This window comes from Ceratotherium simum, chromosome 1 (genome assembly GCF_057802395.1).
Source record: "Ceratotherium simum simum isolate JZ-2026a chromosome 1, ASM5780239v1, whole genome shotgun sequence".
NCBI lineage: Eukaryota > Metazoa > Chordata > Mammalia > Perissodactyla > Rhinocerotidae > Ceratotherium > Ceratotherium simum.
In genome coordinates this window covers 28253146-28271079 of record NC_141900.1, presented here as the reverse complement: position 1 = coordinate 28271079, position 17934 = coordinate 28253146, and the positions used below count along the sequence as shown (strand labels likewise).

The 17934-nt window shown below is 32.3% G+C and overlaps 1 protein-coding gene across 1 annotated transcript in view; it reads left to right on the top strand.

The window, feature by feature from the left end:
- PCLO (piccolo presynaptic cytomatrix protein) overlaps window positions 1-17934 on the top strand; it is a 397103-nt gene that overhangs the window by 334267 nt on the left and 44902 nt on the right. The window contains 2 exon segments of the mRNA XM_087445431.1: window positions 12686-12827; window positions 16915-16988. Of these exon segments, the coding sequence (XP_087301557.1) occupies window positions 12686-12827; window positions 16915-16988 (216 nt within the window).

Here is a 17934-nt window from a genome sequence, read left to right as displayed (position 1 = left end):
CCTGATGCCTAAACAATTCTCTCTCTGTATTTAGAAATCCTTGGAAATGGTTTTTTCCAAGCCAGTTGGTTTAGTTGAACACAGGCCCTGCCATTTCAGAAGGTGACACCAACCAGGGAAAGGAGTTTAAAAAGTAGTTGGGTTTTTTTTTTTTAAACCATACCAAAACCAAAACAAATTGAAGCGTTTTTAAAACGTTGAAGATTAATTTAGTTGACATCTAATATATTACATTTTATGTGTGGGTTGAAAATTCCTGATCTATTTTAGTTTGATTCTAAGATTTTAGGTGAATTTTAACTTTAGAAACAGTAATACAGGATGGGTAGAAATATCCCTCCACCCTGGGCAATAAAATAAGAGCCATTGGGCCAAGTTGGAGAGGTTAGATAAGAAGATGAATCACTGAATAAGTTGCCTGAGGGAATTATGATTGACAGTTCCTTGGTGTAGCCAAATTGTGGGAGACAAGCCTGAAGCTACTTCCACAGACGGCTACTGGAAACTCCACTTTCAATAAGGGTCATTTGCGGCACCTGTCAAAGAAGAGTTTCACATCCATGTGTTGCTGTGGTGAAACCTTACTAAGCCATCATGCTGTGGGAGCTGCTCCCCTGGGCCATTGGTAGTGGGTGGCTGGGTTGGAAAGCAGGGTGGACACTGGGAGTGGAGGGAATTGTCGGTTACAAAGATGGTAGCTAATCAGTGTCCCAGTCTCTTCTGACTAAAAGTAGATGGTCACTTTTGGTCAGAAAGAATTTAGCATTCTCTGTTTCTGAAAAGGAGAGGGTACAAAAGGGAAGTAAAGGAGAAATCAGAAGAGAAATCAGAATGAGTTCATTTGGAGGTGAAGTCTTCTGTAACGTATGTAAGAGGTTAATAAAAACAGATTTTACATTCTCCATTTCAATGTGTTTGTGCCAAAAAAAGTGAAAACCTTAAAAAAATTGGGCAGTTTAAAATAAAAAGAAAATAGAAACTGTAATGATGTGAACACAGCAAACATTCAACAAAATCTGAGAGAATCAAATTGGATAATTTCGGCTTTCAAAGTTCTATGCCTATTTCTCTGGGGGCGAGGGTTTTCTTTCTTTGGTGTCTGTTCAAAAAGAAAATCAAAAATGTTCTTCTGATGTTTTGTTTTTTAAGAGTTTCCATATTTTCTTAGAATGATTGATTACATATTTTCAAATCTTTCTGTAGTCATTTAACATTCATTGCCAGAAATATCTCTGCTATACATGCAGAGTCACAGACAGTAAATGTATAGCTCTGACCGTATGACACTGTCTCTTGTTTATGGACTTTCATTCACAAAGGTGAATCCACTGACTTCCCATCAATGGATACTTTTGTTCTTTTCCAGTAGTAGCCATGCGTCTGCACCAAGCCATCCACATAAAGTATGTCTGGTTCACACTGGGGGGCTTATATTTTCATTTCATCTGACATGAATAGCAAGACCAACTGGCCTAAGTATCAAACTTGGCTTCAATATTACTGTGCCTTAGTCAAAGGATTTAGCTATGGATCTGTATAATCGGATGGGACTCTTAATACATGATCTGAGAAGAAGAAAATGGCCTAATTTTTAACATGCCCCAAGTTCCCTAAGTACTATTTATGATATGTCTTAACTTTAACAAAGTTAAACTTAATTTTTAAAATGCAAATTATTTCACTTTGGGTTTGAGCAAATTATTTTCAAAAAGTTAATATATCAAATTACTACCAGGGAGCAGGACCCTGAGGAAATGAGACAGGCAAGTAAATGCTGATGAGGAAAGAAATGAGAAGCATGGAGCGTGAGAAGGATGATGGGGATGCAGTGTGAGACCCTGGACAGAGGGTACAATCTGAGCATGGGGCTGGGAACGTCATCACCGGGGTAGGAGGGATCATGGAACAGGGGAAATGCCACCTAAGGAGAGGCAGAGGAATGCCAAAGATACTTTCTGCCTACTTAACAACATTGCCCAAATCCAGATCTGTAACTATCCATGAATTACTTGATTTTTTTCCACTTTTCATCTGCATGTATTACATTATGTAAAACCATGATATTTCACCCATTCTCCAGTGTGCAAAATAATTTGGGGGGATGAGGGAGGATATATGGGTTTGGGTTAGGATGAAAGTAATCTTCATGTGTACTGAACCAGACTGTGAAAAATATCCTTTTTTCTTTTTATGTTATTACTGTGTTGAATGTGTAAATATATAATTAATCATTGAGAAGCCAAAAAAAACGCTTATGGATGAAAACATACCACAAATAAAAAATTTTGATTGGGGTATTGAGTTTTTTAGATGTATAAATAGGAATATGTAGACATAATCATAGTTTTATACCTCAATGTGTTTTAAGATATTGAAAGATAAAAATTAATTATCAATTGATAATTTGAACAGAAACTAATCAAAATATTAATATTACAAATTGAACAAGAACAGACAAATTTTTAAGAAGAAAATGCTTGCTTATATTTTTTGAACATCTAAGAAAGTGGAATAAAATCTCTGTTATATTTGTTCTTAAAAGAACACGGAAGCAAAATCCACTTTTCCTCATTAAGAAATTTCAAACTCAAAACCACATTATTTTAAGTTCTTTAGGTCACATTATAGTTTATCTGACTCAATATAAAATGAACTTGAAATCTGTATAGAGAGAGACAGAAAATGGACTTTTTTATACTACGTAATTCAAATTTCTTTCTATATGGATCTATTATATACTTTTAGTTTTAGTTTGTTGTAAAGCATTCTCATTGCTAATGACATTTCATAAAATAAATAACTATTGAATCACTATTTTGGTTCCATCCAACTGTTAAGGTACAAGAAAATTTTAAAAACTTTATGTAGAGAAAACCCCTTTCAGGAAGAATTTGCATTATTTTATGCCTGCCAAATATTACTTACTCCAGGTTTCTGTGTACCATAAAGTAGGGTTTTTTTTAAATAAAAATAGAACAGACAGAGCTAGCCCTGGTGGTCTAATGGTTAGGATTCGGCGCTTTCGCCGCCATAGCCCGGGTTTGCTTCCCAGTCATGGAACCACACCACCTGTCAGTTGTCAGGTGTGGCAGCGGCTCACGTAGAGAACTACAAAAGCCTAACAACTAGGATACACAACCATAAACTGAAGCTTTAAAAAACAATGGAACAGACAAGCAAATTTTTATGATACATATAATTTTTAATTCAGGCCTTATAGAGTTGTGAAGCTCTGGGTGGAGCAAGTTCTGAAGAAGCTTAAAGAGGTTGAAAAGGTTAATAATATCAATAATAATACATCTTTTCAAATAAGGCTAACAACTCGATTTTTTCTTAGTATAAAAAATAAAAGGCACCATAGAATGATCCTTATGCATATACTCGTTTGATTGTCAAAAAAAGCTGGTACTGATTGGTTTCTTCTCATTTTCACAGTTAATACTTCATTTCTATTACTGTAGATCCAGACCAGTAATTAACAAAGTGGGTCTATTGACCCCTGCGAGTCCCAGAGACTCTTTCAGGGGTCTACAAGGTCAAAAAATTCTTAAAAATATTAAGATGTTATTTGCTTTTTTGTTATTCTCTTTCTCAAGTATACAGTGGAGTTTTCCTGTGTTTACGTGAGGTGTCATGACATCATTGCTTTGATGGCTAATGGAATATGTGCTTGTTGATTATTTATTTTAAATTTTTAAAAATTTTGAATATTATAAATATTGATAGATATAACTCACATAAAAAAAAGTTCTTTGGGGAATTCAACATTTTTTAAGAATTTAAAAGGGGTCTTGAGACCAAAATGTTTAAAAGCCACTGATCTATACCTATGCACAATCATAATTTTTCCAATAGTCAAAGATGTTGAATAATTAGAGGTTTCTTCTAAAATATAATTATCGTATTTGTCTCTAAATTTTCTATGCCTTCTATCTCATATGCATTTTGGAACCTCTTCTTTCCTTTCTCATTTAATGTTAATTTGTAATTATTAAGATTGACAAATGACAATTTTTCAATTTATATTTGAATTAAAATATTTTAATTCAATATTTCAATGACAATATTTCAATTAAAATATTTTATTGGGCATGATTTAGATTAAATTATATGTCCATATTCATTACTTCTTTCAAAATTTGACTGATAATTTGCCTATTAGCTTTAAAGAAGATGTTCCCAACCTAAGGTGGAGTGAGAGGGCATATTATCAACGTAGAACCAATTGTGTCCTTATCTTGAAGATAATATTTATTGGAAAAACAATTGTTTATCAATTATTCATTCCTTTTATCTTCTATTGTATTTATATATTACTGGTCCTTTAAACGGCAAAATTAATTGTGTTGGCATAAATAACAGTAGAAAAACTGAAGATCATCACTTTGATTCAAATTTGAGGAAAAATTAAGTTTCTTACCTCTTACCTAATCTTTGATCCTTAATTTTCAAGTATATAATTTAGTGCATTTTAAATAATTAAAACTAAAGGGAGAATTTTGAAAATTTGTATTTATCATTGATAAAAAAATTATCTGCGTTACCTATATAAGTTTCTCATCATTTATTCACATTCATACACATATTTGTTTATTTTTTGAATGAATATTATGTTCCAGAACCTGTTCAAAGTGTTAGTGATACTGCAGTGAACAAAATAGACAGAAATCACTGTCCCTGTGAATCTCCCATCCTAGTGATATTTATTGAATAATCAATTAAAGATATATGGGAAGAATTATGAAGAATGAGAAAATCGTGAGTTCTGTCTACCTGTAACTGAAATTGAAAAAGAAAAAACGCAATTGTTCATTGACTTAAGTTTACATGCAACCAAACATCCTGTTTAGAAATATCTGGAAATAGAATTAATTATATTTTTATTTGTTCTGGCTCTGATTCTCTCTCATAATCTTTACAGTCCACTCGGCTATAACCAATTACAGGAAGAGAGAAAGTATTTGAAAATGATCTATTTGGAGAAGGTAGAAATATTAATGAAATTAACTAGAGAGGTTAGGTCCTATGGGACTGAATGTGTGTTTATTAAATAATTGTTCAAGCTCCTCTTTACTTGGTGGCCATTGACTACATTTAAATGATGTGAAAATAATGCTCAGTGTTTGTTGTAGCATTAGCCATATAGATCAATATGCTCTTATTAATTTGTATTTACGCTGGAAATGTATTTTCTTTGGGTAGGATTTTTATATAAATCAAACTATTTGGATTCCATTTAAGGATAACATCTTTGTTATCTAAGTATTTATTATTTAGGTTATCAGTTTCAGGATTATGTAAGAACATTTTCTAAAACTGACTATTTTTATAATTATTTTCCACTTAAACAATGCTGCATGTTTTGCGAGCAAACTGCAAGAGAGAGAATACTTCTGTTTCAAAGGAGAATGAAATGAATATTGAAAACTTGAGTTACCCTTGAAAAATTGATGTAAATCTTGAATGTTTTTTCTTTCAAACATAATTCTCCTTACTGTTGATCTTTTAAAGACAAAGATCTTTATTGTATTATAACAATTGTGTTAGCATTTTTTAGCACAAAACCAAAACTTCGTATTGGGTAAATTCTTTGTTCATTCTATTTATTTGGACATAGCTGGAATTATAACCTAAATTTATTAAAGATAAAATGAATTTACTTTATTAACTTTAATTTATGATAATGTCTTAATCAAACTTTTTTCCATTATTTATATGAAATTTTGGTCCCCACTTAAACTGAATTTAAGTGGCTTCTTCCAAAACCAGTTCTGAACCAAAAATACCTTTAAAAAGGACAACAGGGGCCAGCCCATGGCATAGTGGTTGAGTCCAGGGTGGTCCACTTCAGTAGCCTGGGTTCGTGGGTTGGGATCCTGGGCACAGACCTACACCACTTGTAAGCCATGCTGTGGTGGCGACCCACAAATAAACTAGAGGAAGATTGGTACAGATGTTAGCTCAGGGCTAATCTTCCTCAGCAAAAAAAAAAAAAAAAAAAAGGAAGACATGTTTAAAAGGCAACATTATAGCATAAATGCGAGGACTATAGTATACTGAGCCATCACGTATTATATTTATGTAACAAGTCTCTCTACCATGTTGTTAAGCTAACTTTACTCTTATTTCCAAATACCTGTAAATTTGAAGTTATATACTATTACTGCTATTCCTTGAAGTGATCATTGTTCCTATTATCTATAAAGCTAGAGAGTGAATGATTAATAAGTATGGGAAACACCTGCAAATTATTGATAGCATTAGATAAAAAAAGATTGAATTGCTTATTAAAATTTCTTGAAAAATTCAGTCATAAGGCCAATGTGGATGGAGAGGGAAGAGTGTGACCATGATTAAGAGCCTTGCCACCTTTCCTGGGACATAGCAAATAGAAGCATCACATCTGCATCTCCCTCTCTGAAAGAAGCCATCATGTGAATATGGAATATCTTAAGGGACATATTTTGATTTTTATAGGAAAAAGGATACTACAATATTCTATTTCTCATGGTATGTTATAACTTTGTGATATATGTATATATAAATATATTTTTCCCCCTAATTAGCCAAGCCCAGTTAGTGTTTATTTCATCCTCAGTGACCCTGGGAGGGAGGAAATATAATCACCAATAATTCGTCATTTAAAAAATATTTCAATTCATTTAAAAAATATTTCAATAACATCCTTCCTTTCACTGCTCCACCCAAGGGTTTACAAATGACTGATATAGAAATCAGAATTTTCTATTTCAACACTTTTATTTGTGAAAACTTGTAATTTGAGGATATGTGAACACTCCTATGAGTAAATGTATTGAAGCTATCTATGCCCTTTTTCTAGTGTCATTTCTTTTAAATTTTTCCAAATTGGATAATTAATAAATATACTAAATTAAATTCAGAAAAAAATATTAAATTTCTAGAGTTCTTGTAAGATGCAACATCTCTTCTTAAATTAATACCCCTGGACTGAAATAGGAAATATATAAAAATGTGATTGGACATGATTCAAGGGAAAAGCTACCAAATAATGCTGGTAACAATGGAACTTAAAACCTGATGTTTTCAGGTCCACATTCAAATCAGATCAACAAATGAGATAAAACTGAAAAAATCTCTTTAGCAAAAATAACAATAACAAAAGCAATAGCAATAATAACAGATAGATAGATAAATAGAAAGTGTGAAAGATAAGCAGAAAAGAGAAAGTGAAAAAGATCACTAACTACCAGCTAAGTAAAGTTAAAGCTAGCTAAAGAAAAAAAATTACATGCTATAAATACGTAATTTCTAAAATAGCCAGGTACTTATTTCAGTTCCATAATTAAACTATTGGAATAAACAAAAGAATTATTGATGTCTCTTAATTTCAGTTGATCTTAAAATCCTATAGATTGTATCTATGAAGATAATATTAATACTGTATCAAACCAAGTAATTTGGGAAATTACAGGCTACCTACATAATCAATTATTCCTGAAATATTTGGAAATAGCTTTGAGCGATCATTTATAAAACCAATGATAGAACATCACAAGCAGCAAGGCTGTATATATTCCAAGCACTGAAGTCTAAAGTAGGCAGAGACATCACAATCTTATTTTGAGACAATTGGATGTGATACAAAAATGGATTAGCACTTTTTGGTTTTGATTCTCTTTCTCTCATTAATTAGTGTGTGACCTGGAATAAGTCACTTAATCTTACCAGAGCTTAGTTTTTCTATAGGCAAAATGATGTTTCTGGAACAGGTTATCTTTAGAGTCCTTACCAGCTTTTAATTTCCACGATTCCACAATTATAAAGTCAAGTCTACAATTCTGATCCAAGACTTTGAGCACAGTGCTGCCATCGCATGGTAGGTACAGTGATGGTTCTGCATTTTTAAGCATAGTAGAAGGGAAAAAACCAACAGAGCAAACTAATTGAAGACAGATGTGCAGTCAAAGAGACACTACCAGGTTTAATTAAGGTTAGCCACAGTGGAATAATAAAACAAAATGATGTCTAACCATCCAGCAGCCGAAGAAAATGAAAAGGTCAGAGAATAATTTAAAACAGATTGAATTGCCTCACAGAAGATAGAATTTGTTTACCTGAAATGCGCCCTCAATAACTGAGTCACAAAAATGATTCAACATTCTAGGATTTATTCCTCTGGGGTACAGAGACCCTCTCTATAGCAGTGGTCTTATTCCGTCACATATTTATATGATACATTCCTCTAGTTGGTACTTCATAGTACAAATAGGAATGCAAAAAGAAAGTAGACAACAAAAACGTGACTCATCAAAAAATGGCTCTAAAAATGTGTTTTATTATTAAATAAACCTCAATTCTTCTGTAAAATAAACATTTTTGTATGTAATACACAAGTGCATAATCCATTCATGCATAAATAGGCCCATGATTTCTGAAACTCTGATTAAACGAGTTGAAAGAAGAAAGCAGAGGTAGAATATTTTTAAATTGTTAATTTTGAAATCATAAAATTATGGAAAGTCATCTTTAGTTTTAATGTTTTAAAGCATTGTTTCCTTCAAGAACATAGAAATACAGAAAGAAATTACACTTAAATATAAACCATAGTTCGCCCGCTGTCTATACCAAGAGGTGGAATCAGCACAAGTACTTGTGTCTGTAATAGCGGCCTCTGGTGGCTCCCATGGAATGTTACTATACATATTATTTTGTCGCTCTAATTTAAAAATATATGTATCATGTTCATGGTCTGTTATAAACATTTTTTTTTTGAAATTCACAAAGGTATGCTCTCCCATGTTTAGTGTATTATCATTAAATATTTCTTTCAATCAAACCAGTTTTGGGGGGATTGGAATAATAAAACATCTAATTAAGGGATCACATTTTTCTATACAGTATGAAAGATTAAAGTTGAGTCTGATTTGAAAAGCTACCAAAAAAATTGGAATACCCAAAGTTTCTTTGACAAAGAACATGGGAAAAAAACCTCTTATATCAAGTGGTGTTTTTGATGAGAGTTTTATGATTTGTATAAAACACACAGTTGGATAAAAAGTGAAATATCTGCTAATCACTCAGCTGTTTTAGTTGTTTCGTTAAGGGAAAAAATGATTAATATAGTATCATTATTATTATTATTACTATTAATTTGTTAAATATAGCTTTCAGCTTTTAAGAAGGCTATGATGGAGGAAACACAAGCTCTGCTTCCAACAACGACATGCATGTAACAACTACAATCAAAGGTAGAAAGTGATAATTGCCATAAAAGATATACAGATCATGCGCTGTGAGAGCCCAGATAGAGGAGAGTTCACTTCGCTTGGGAAGATGAGGAAAGTATGACGCAGGTGCTATCTGAGCTGGGCCTTTACTAATAAGTATAACTTAGATATAAGAAAGGGACAGCGGCAGAGGAAGACTTAACAAATTTGGAAAGAACAGGTTCAGCCAAAGCTCAGGAGAAAGAAAGCGAAACCAAAGGGAGCCAGAATGAGTGGTCTGAGTGGGCTTCAATGTAAAGCATCAGAAAGAGAATAAAGGGAGATATATTTGGAAAGGAGCAGACAATAAAAGACTTTAAAAGGCAAACTAAAGAATTCGACTGAAATTATGAGATGTCTTGAAATTACCTAAGGTCCAGCCTCCGATATTAAGTCCTGAAAGCACTTCATTCATTAAAAAGTTTGCAATAATACAGATTTAGCTCAATTTAATAGAATTGATGTTTTCTTATTTGGAAGCTGTTTCACTTCAAAGAAATTAGTAAATACACATGTTGTTTCAAGTATCTGAAAAAGAACTATTAAAATACTTGAATTTTTGGCACTAATTTAGCAAAACCTCTGCATTTCTGTATTTTTAATCGCATTTTATGCTGTATAGATACAGCCCTATAAAAAAGGAAGATTTATTCAACATTTTAATTGAATTCGTTTACAGAAACTAAACAAATGTCAGGCTATCTATCTCCATCCTACACTTACATACCAGGTTAAGAATAAAAAATTCGGCTGAGCACCAGATGTTTTATTAAGATAAAGCCAAACATCTAGATTCATTTGAATTATTCATCTAATGTCTGACTAGTCAAAATTTCTTTAGACTCAACCTTACATGTAATTTCGTTTTGCAAAGATGTTAGGTAGACTTAGACTTATTCCAATATATGTATATGTTCCCTAGATTTGGTTTTCATTCTTTTTGTATTTCTCATAAAATATTATTTGTTTGCATTTAAAATATTGACAACACATGTGCAGGCTTTCCAAATGAGATTTCTATTCACCTAGACAAGACGAAAAAACTGTCTTTTCTTAAATTCATTTCTAGCCTTGTTCCTTTCTTATTATATTATTTTACATTCTGTACACATATCTCAAATTTCCCAGAAGAATAGAACAAGAAATTGCATGAGGTAAAATCAAAGTTCACAAAAGAAAAGATTGAATATTTTGAAATGTAAATAATAAGACATCATTTCTATAATGTAGCTATTTTGATACACTGAGATTGCTCTTGTACGAAAAGTTTTAATTTAGTAAAGATAAATTGATTTAAAAGTTAATGTCTGTTAATTAAGGTTTGTCTTTGAAAATAGTACATGAAAATTTTGATGTAATAAAAAGTTGATGAAAATAAAAAGTTTTCTATTCACTATCATATTTAAAAATATTAACAATCTAGTTGGTTGGATTGTAAAATGCCAATCAAAAAGTATGACAGCTTTCCTTTGTCTACAATCTATTGACTACTCTGACTCATTATGTGGTTGATTATTTGGTTAATCTACTTTATATATGTTTATAATTTTATATGATAGTCATAATACCTTTACATTTTTTAACTTATCCTTTAAAATAGTCTTTTCTTTAACACTAAATATACCATCTGGGTTTCTTAAACAGAAGTTGAAGAAAATATTAAACAGGTATTATGACTATCATTCTGTTTCTGTAAATCTAGTCCTATGGGTTACTAGTAATTCATCGGTGATTGGTTATTTAACAGGATTCAGGCTTTTTTCTAAATAACTATTCCCAATATATAGACACCTGATATATAATTGACTAGTTATTAAACATTTCTACCTTATGTCCCTATTCTGGAAAGGGATGCTACTATCACTGGAATAGATATTATGAAAATTCCTGGTGGCTTTAGAGAATCTACCTTCCTGAAATGCAAGAAGGGAAGAAGTGGGGAAAAGCTAAAACGTTTGCAAGATTTGATCCTGGCTAATCTGATGGTGAATTTCCTTCCCTCAAATGGTTTCCCTCATAATGTCTATATTTTCCACTTCATTTGGTTATATTGGTTAAAATTCCACCAGATTAAGAGTCCTTGTGTTTTTATACATTTCCTTAAGAAAAATGTCAATATTTTAGGATCATTAAATGATTATCAACTATTTACCCAGTAGTGTGAATCTATCCAACTGCTTAAGAACCTCCTGATTGAACAGAGATGTATTTATGGAGGAGAGAGACTCTAAGTAGTTTTGCAGCCTAGAACACATCTAGACTTAGAAGAGAATTGAGGGAAAGTCATTGGCAGGTTGTAGGCACTCTCAAAGCCACTAGGGAACAGCCATTGACAGGAAAGCCCTGAAGAGGTTGGGGGTATGGCAAATAAAATCACAAGATGAAGAAGAGTGAGTTACTGGGCTCCTGCTTTATCTCACTCCACATAATCGCAATCTTATGAGGTAGGCATTGCCAACACCACTATTTCCAAATGAGGAAACTGAGACCTCTTCGAGTAACTTCAGCATGAGTTGGGATTCAAACCCAGATCAGTATGATCAAAGCTCATGCTCTTAAACTCTGACCATGAGGCAGAAGGCAAATAAAAATTTCAAAAATTTGCCTAGAGAAATTTTCCCCCACAAAATAAGAGAAAACACTTGCCTCCTCTTCATTCTTTTTGCATCAAAAGTTTCCCCCAAATTGCCTCTAATCTAGAACTCTGCTAACAATGTGAGTACTATATTCCTACTGCATAATTTATAGCACAAATTTATAACTTTTCTTTGGGAATATGGATTCTTATATTCAAAAAATCAAACTCATGGGATATTTGAAACAAGTCCCAGGCATAAACTAGGAAATGCCTGAGGGGAAACAAATATATTCTAATTTAAAAAAACCTGCTGGAGGTAGTTGGTAGAGCTACATGCAAACAAGCACAGAATTTTCAATCTCTTCTTGAAATTGTCTATTCTATTTTGCATCTTTACTTCTCAGGAGAAAAACAAATTATTGTTTCCATATTAATATGGGAAAGAATTAGTCAATTTTCTCTTATCCTGCTATTTCTATCTACCCAAGTCTTTCTAACCTCCTTTTTTCCAAAATTTTGCCATATCATTATTGCAATACTGTACAAATAAACCACAAATAATAATAATACATAATAGAATAGTTATATACTATTTAATTCAGTTTAAAAATCCGATGGTTTATCCCTGGAAGTGATTGTTCTTTCCTTTATGTCCAATAAAAACAATCAAGTACTTGAGTGTTGCCACTGCACATTATTGTTAAGGAAAAGAAAATGAAAGGCAGGTGAAGAAATGTTGAGTTCTTGCCAGAGCTGTTTCTTTATACATGTAAATAGAGAAAACGTAGAGTTATGCACTTGGAGATCAATGGGAGTCTCACTGATTGACTGTGATGTTGACTCTTCCCACACCATGCAGCAAAGCCCACCAATCAGCGGCCTGCAGAAAGCTCCGTGTCCACCGGCTCGTCTGGCAGCAGCTTTGGCAGTGGGTATAGCGTGGACAGTGAAGGAAGCAGCAGCACAGCAGGGGAGACTAATCTATTTCCTATTCCAAGGATGTAAGTGGTTCTTTTTTTTTTTTTTCACTGCAAAGTTAACAGCATCATGAGTAAGCTTTTCTTAACATTTAACAGGAAATAACTAGATAATTATCTAATTCTGAGTCATTGTCCCTGAAGCACTTCAACTGTTTATGCCTACATAAAAAAATAGACTGTTGGGAAAGATTGGATTAATTGAGTTAATTCTAAGGATGAATGCTGGTCACTACTAGGACTATGTAATCAGTGCAATCTGTATTTAACAGAAAAACTGCTAAAATAATAACTTAGCCATGCCTGAATCAAGTTCAGTAGCAGTAGTACATTGATGCTTTCATCACACAATGACCAAACGAAAACATTATTGGGATTTGAGATAATTACTGATTAATTTGCCTTGAATCAGGAGAGATTTAAACATATTTAAAGAACTCATATATCATATTTGAAATAGATAACACGTTGGGCTACTCATATAGACTTTTCAACTATAAATCTCAGTACAATTAAAACTGAAGATTTTAAAGTGTTTCCATATTTTCTAGAACAAATATTAAGCAGTACATAGGTTCCTGAGTAGGTACTTTTGGAATGAATTCATTCGTAATATGTTAAACCTCCAGAAAGTTATACTGCAAAGCAAATGTAAAACTAAAGCAGATTGTGTTTAGAATGCGTTAGAATGGGTTTAGTCATATCAGTGGCAAAATTTAGCAGCATCCAAGATAAATATATAGGTTATGTCTGTTTCAATATCAAAATCTAAACTTCCTGACCTTCCCTTCTCTCCAGTAACTAATTTTCTGGGTTTTCAAAACACCGCTGGGCCACACAGTTCCAGGATCTAGGCCAGGGCGAATCCAGCCTGCTGCCTGGTTTTGTCAGGTCTGGGAGCTAAAAATGGCTTTTGCATTTTTAAATATTTGGGAAAAAAACCAAATATAGCATTTGGTGGTACATGAAAATTGTATGAAATTGAAATTTCAGTGTTCATAAATTAAGTTCTATTGGAACACAGCCACACCCGTTTGCTTATGTGTTGCCTAATGCTGCTTCTGTGCTATAGGGGCAGATTTGAGGAGTTGCAACGCAGACTATTCAAAATCATTTACTCTCTGGCCCTTTACAGAAAGAGTTTGCAGACCCATGGTCTGGGCCCTTGTTAAAGGGTCTTTTTCATTTTCTCCAGTATTGAGTGAAGCCTTCTCTGGAAATGGAACTACAATTTCTGGTTGTTTTAATGTCAGGTTTTTATAACTCTTTCCTTTGGATCCCCAGAATAGTTCTTATATTTAGATAATGGCTCAGTTTACAAAAGCAAAATAATGGATAAAATGGATTTGTACAGTGAAAAATGTGTTTATTTTGTTATTTTCATGTTTCATTTTTCCTAATTGATTAATTATTAGATCACTTGTCCATCTATTTTTCTTTTTTTTTTTTTTTTGACTTAGGCTGTGGATTCAATAGAGTTATTTGTATTTAGTCAGTTTTTTCTAATTGTAAATTATTTCGAAAAGGAGTCTCATCTCATTAGTCCTTAGCCTCTCATGATCCAATTTGAAAGGAATTTCAGCAAATTCATTGTATTCCTCTCTCTAAAATGTGAATATGGTATGAATTTGTAAAGGTTTTCTACCACACGTCACTTAATATCCTTACAATTTATCTACACCTCTCAAAATATATAATTTAATACTGATGATGAAGTTATAACTTTCAGAGAGTAAACTACATTATTTCCTCAATATCCGAATATCTGAAGTGGAAGTAGATTATGTACTTTTTACAAACATACAACATTCCAATTTTGTTTTCTCCCATTTTCCTGCTTCTCTTGTAAATCAAAGCCTTTCAAAACTGCCTAGGAGGCTATTGTTTTGCCATATGAGCACAAAGAAAATTCTCTTTTCTAAAGCATTACAGGATATATGTAAGAAGCAGTATTTGGCAGTTCTGTTATGTGCTGCATTGTGTCTAACACAGTTATTGCTTGGGCTAGCATAAGTATTCAATAACTATTTGGTGATTGATTAACAAGTATAAGTTATAAACTGTATAGTCAGAATGTTCTGTGCTGAAGATTATTTATTAGGAATACAGAAAAATTGCATCCTTCACACGACCCACAGTTACATTTCCTTTGTACTTCATTTAGCTTCCCAATGCTGCAAATTTTTCTGTATAATCTTAGAAATGCTCCTAATACACATTTTGGCTAAGTACATAATGTTAAAATCAGTTTTCATTAGAAGCAAAGGCTGCAGCTGAGTATCACCATTAAAGTACAAAATCTGGGACTCAAGATCAAATAAAAAATTATTGAAAATTTATTTTTATTACAATTACTAAAAATTATAATTATTTTGTTAAAGTTTGGCATAGTATAGGGTAGTAATTTTTCAGTACTCTCGTTTGCTAGGTTAGCACTATTAAGATGATTCTCATTGTCAATTGAGTTTGACTCCATAACAAGATATGTTTTGGCTCGCTCCAGTAGTATGGTGTACTGCTAAAGGTGACATTGTTACTAAGTTATTAAGCTTTTCTCCCTAACAGACAGCAGAGTTAATTTTTTAAAATTTACCAACTACTTGTCTTGAATCTCATTGAAGCAATTTTACAAACTGAAATTTTGTGCATTGCTTAATGAAGACTTTTTTGTATATATTCAGATGCAGATTACATGTATATATATATGTATATGCATATTTGTGTGTGTGTATATATATATATTTCTAACATTTTTGCATGCACTTGGTTCTTCACATAATCACTTAATAAAAATTTGCGTTTAAACCTTTGACCTAGAATTGTCATTATAGAACAATGTAATGGCTTTCAAGACAAAATAATTTCTGAATTTACATCTGTTCCTCTTTCATTATGTGCAGAACCATTTCAATAGAATGATAGGATCTTTAGAGCAGTTTTCAAGTAAGATATAATTAGATTCTTAAGAAATAAGTATGGTTACATTTTCAGTGGGTTCAGCAAACTGAATATTTTTGTGAAAGTGAGAAATAATTGTTCATAAATCCTGGTATGTTAGAACTATTACCTAGCAAGTATAGTATCAAGACATTCTTTTGTGCTGTTTTTAACACTTGAGGGTTTTTATTCCATCTTTTTAAAACATCTTCTATAAGTACATATAAAGACAATTCCAAAGTTTTTTGTGTGCCGTGTAGCTTTTCCTCTGACTGAAGAAATAAAAAGTGGCCTATAGTCCTTTGGATGGTACATTGTCAATATTCTGAACCCACAGTGTTCAAAGTGTCATGAATTCTTCATCTATTTGGCCTTCCAAAAAGTTTAGGGCTGAAACTAATAGTGAGTGGCAGACTTTGGCTGGATTCTAATGCCGTTATGTGCATACCTATCTATTAATACTTCATATTTATTGAATCTTATGATGTTTTAGGCACTGTGTTAAGCACTTTATATGCACTTTCCATGTGATTTTTTCATAACCAAAAGCTAGCTAATGTTACTATCCTTATATTACAACAGAAGAAGTAGTCCTTACCAGATTAAGTAGATTTGCGTTAGATATAGCACAAAATAGCAAAGCCAGAAGCAGAGACCAAGCAGTATGACTTCAAAAGGCAGTATGATACTCACAGCTGAAAACACAGGGAGGATCTGAAAATCACTAAGTGAAATAAAAATCTATGTTATTGCAATATTATTTTTATAAGTTAATTCAAAATTTCCCTTCTCACCAAAGGATGTATAACAACTCATCACAGCAAAGTGTGAAGATACAGAAACCCTTCTCACTTCTTGAGTTAAAAATGGAAAAAAACAACCCCCTAATTCTAAAACAAAATTTGAAAATTTCATGATGATCTGATGGTTTGATAAATGAGTCCACAAATAAGACAATGAATTTTGAGGTATTACGTTTGGACTAAGCAGGAGTAATAAAGTCCCATTTTAAAATTATCATGATGTATAGCAATTTATTGTGCTTATATTTGGCATTCAAGTAATTTATTGCAGATCTGAATATAATGTCATTCTACTTTTGTGAACTGGGCCTCTCATTTGCATTTGGGAGCTTATAGTTGAATGTATTACCTTTTATTTTCTTTTTAAACAGAGGGAAGATGGGGCAGAATGGGCAAGAGCCCGTAAAACAGCCAGGAGCAGGAGTGGGACTAGCAGACCCTGAGGGTAAGTTAAAATTCATGATACTGGATTTTGGCTGAATCTATATGCTACACTCTGATTTGTTTTCTTTTAATATGAATGTTAATTTCTAAATATTAATGGCAAAAGCACGAGGAAGTAAGTCATTGTTGTGTTGTCTATTAAATTAGAATGACTTTGCAAATAATGACTATTAAATTAAATGACTTTCATTTAACAATTTCCCAATTTCCTCATTCATATTTAAGATTTAAATACTTTGGGATACTAAAAATTTTAAAGAGAAAGAAGAATGAGAAGGATGACAGGAAAGAGAACCAGAAGACTTTCTCAGGAAAAAAAAATTTCTTCTTGAAATTAAAAAAAAATTTTCATTTAAAATACCAGGCTTATAGAAATTAAATCATGAAACCTCACTTTAGTCAATGGAAATTCTTAAATATATGGAGCTAAGAAGAAATCAATGGTGTTAAAATAATTTTATAAAAAAAATAGTGGCTGAACTAACTTCTAAGGTGAAAACCTAATTTGAAGTTAAGTTTTCCTTTATTACACAAACGGTAGATGTATTACAGAAATGCAAAAAAAAAAGAAAAAAATCCTTAACTTCTGCAAACACATAATTGGTATCTGTAAGGTGCATGAGTGGCTTATCTTTCACAATATTGTGATAAGATCTGATAACACTGTTATCCTTCATGAATTGTACTAACCTCTCAATAATTTGAACTATCCTAATGACTTTACGCTATTCTAAGTGCTTTTCACATATTACCTCATTTAATTCTTTTTCTCCAGTTTTATTGAGAACTAATTGGCATACATTACTGTATAAGTTTAAGGCATATAGCATGATGGTTGGTTTATATATATTGTGAAACAATTACCACAATAGGTTCAGCTAACATCTGTCTTCTCATATAGATATAATAAAAAGAAAACAAAGAAAAAAGTGAAAAAAAAGTTTCTC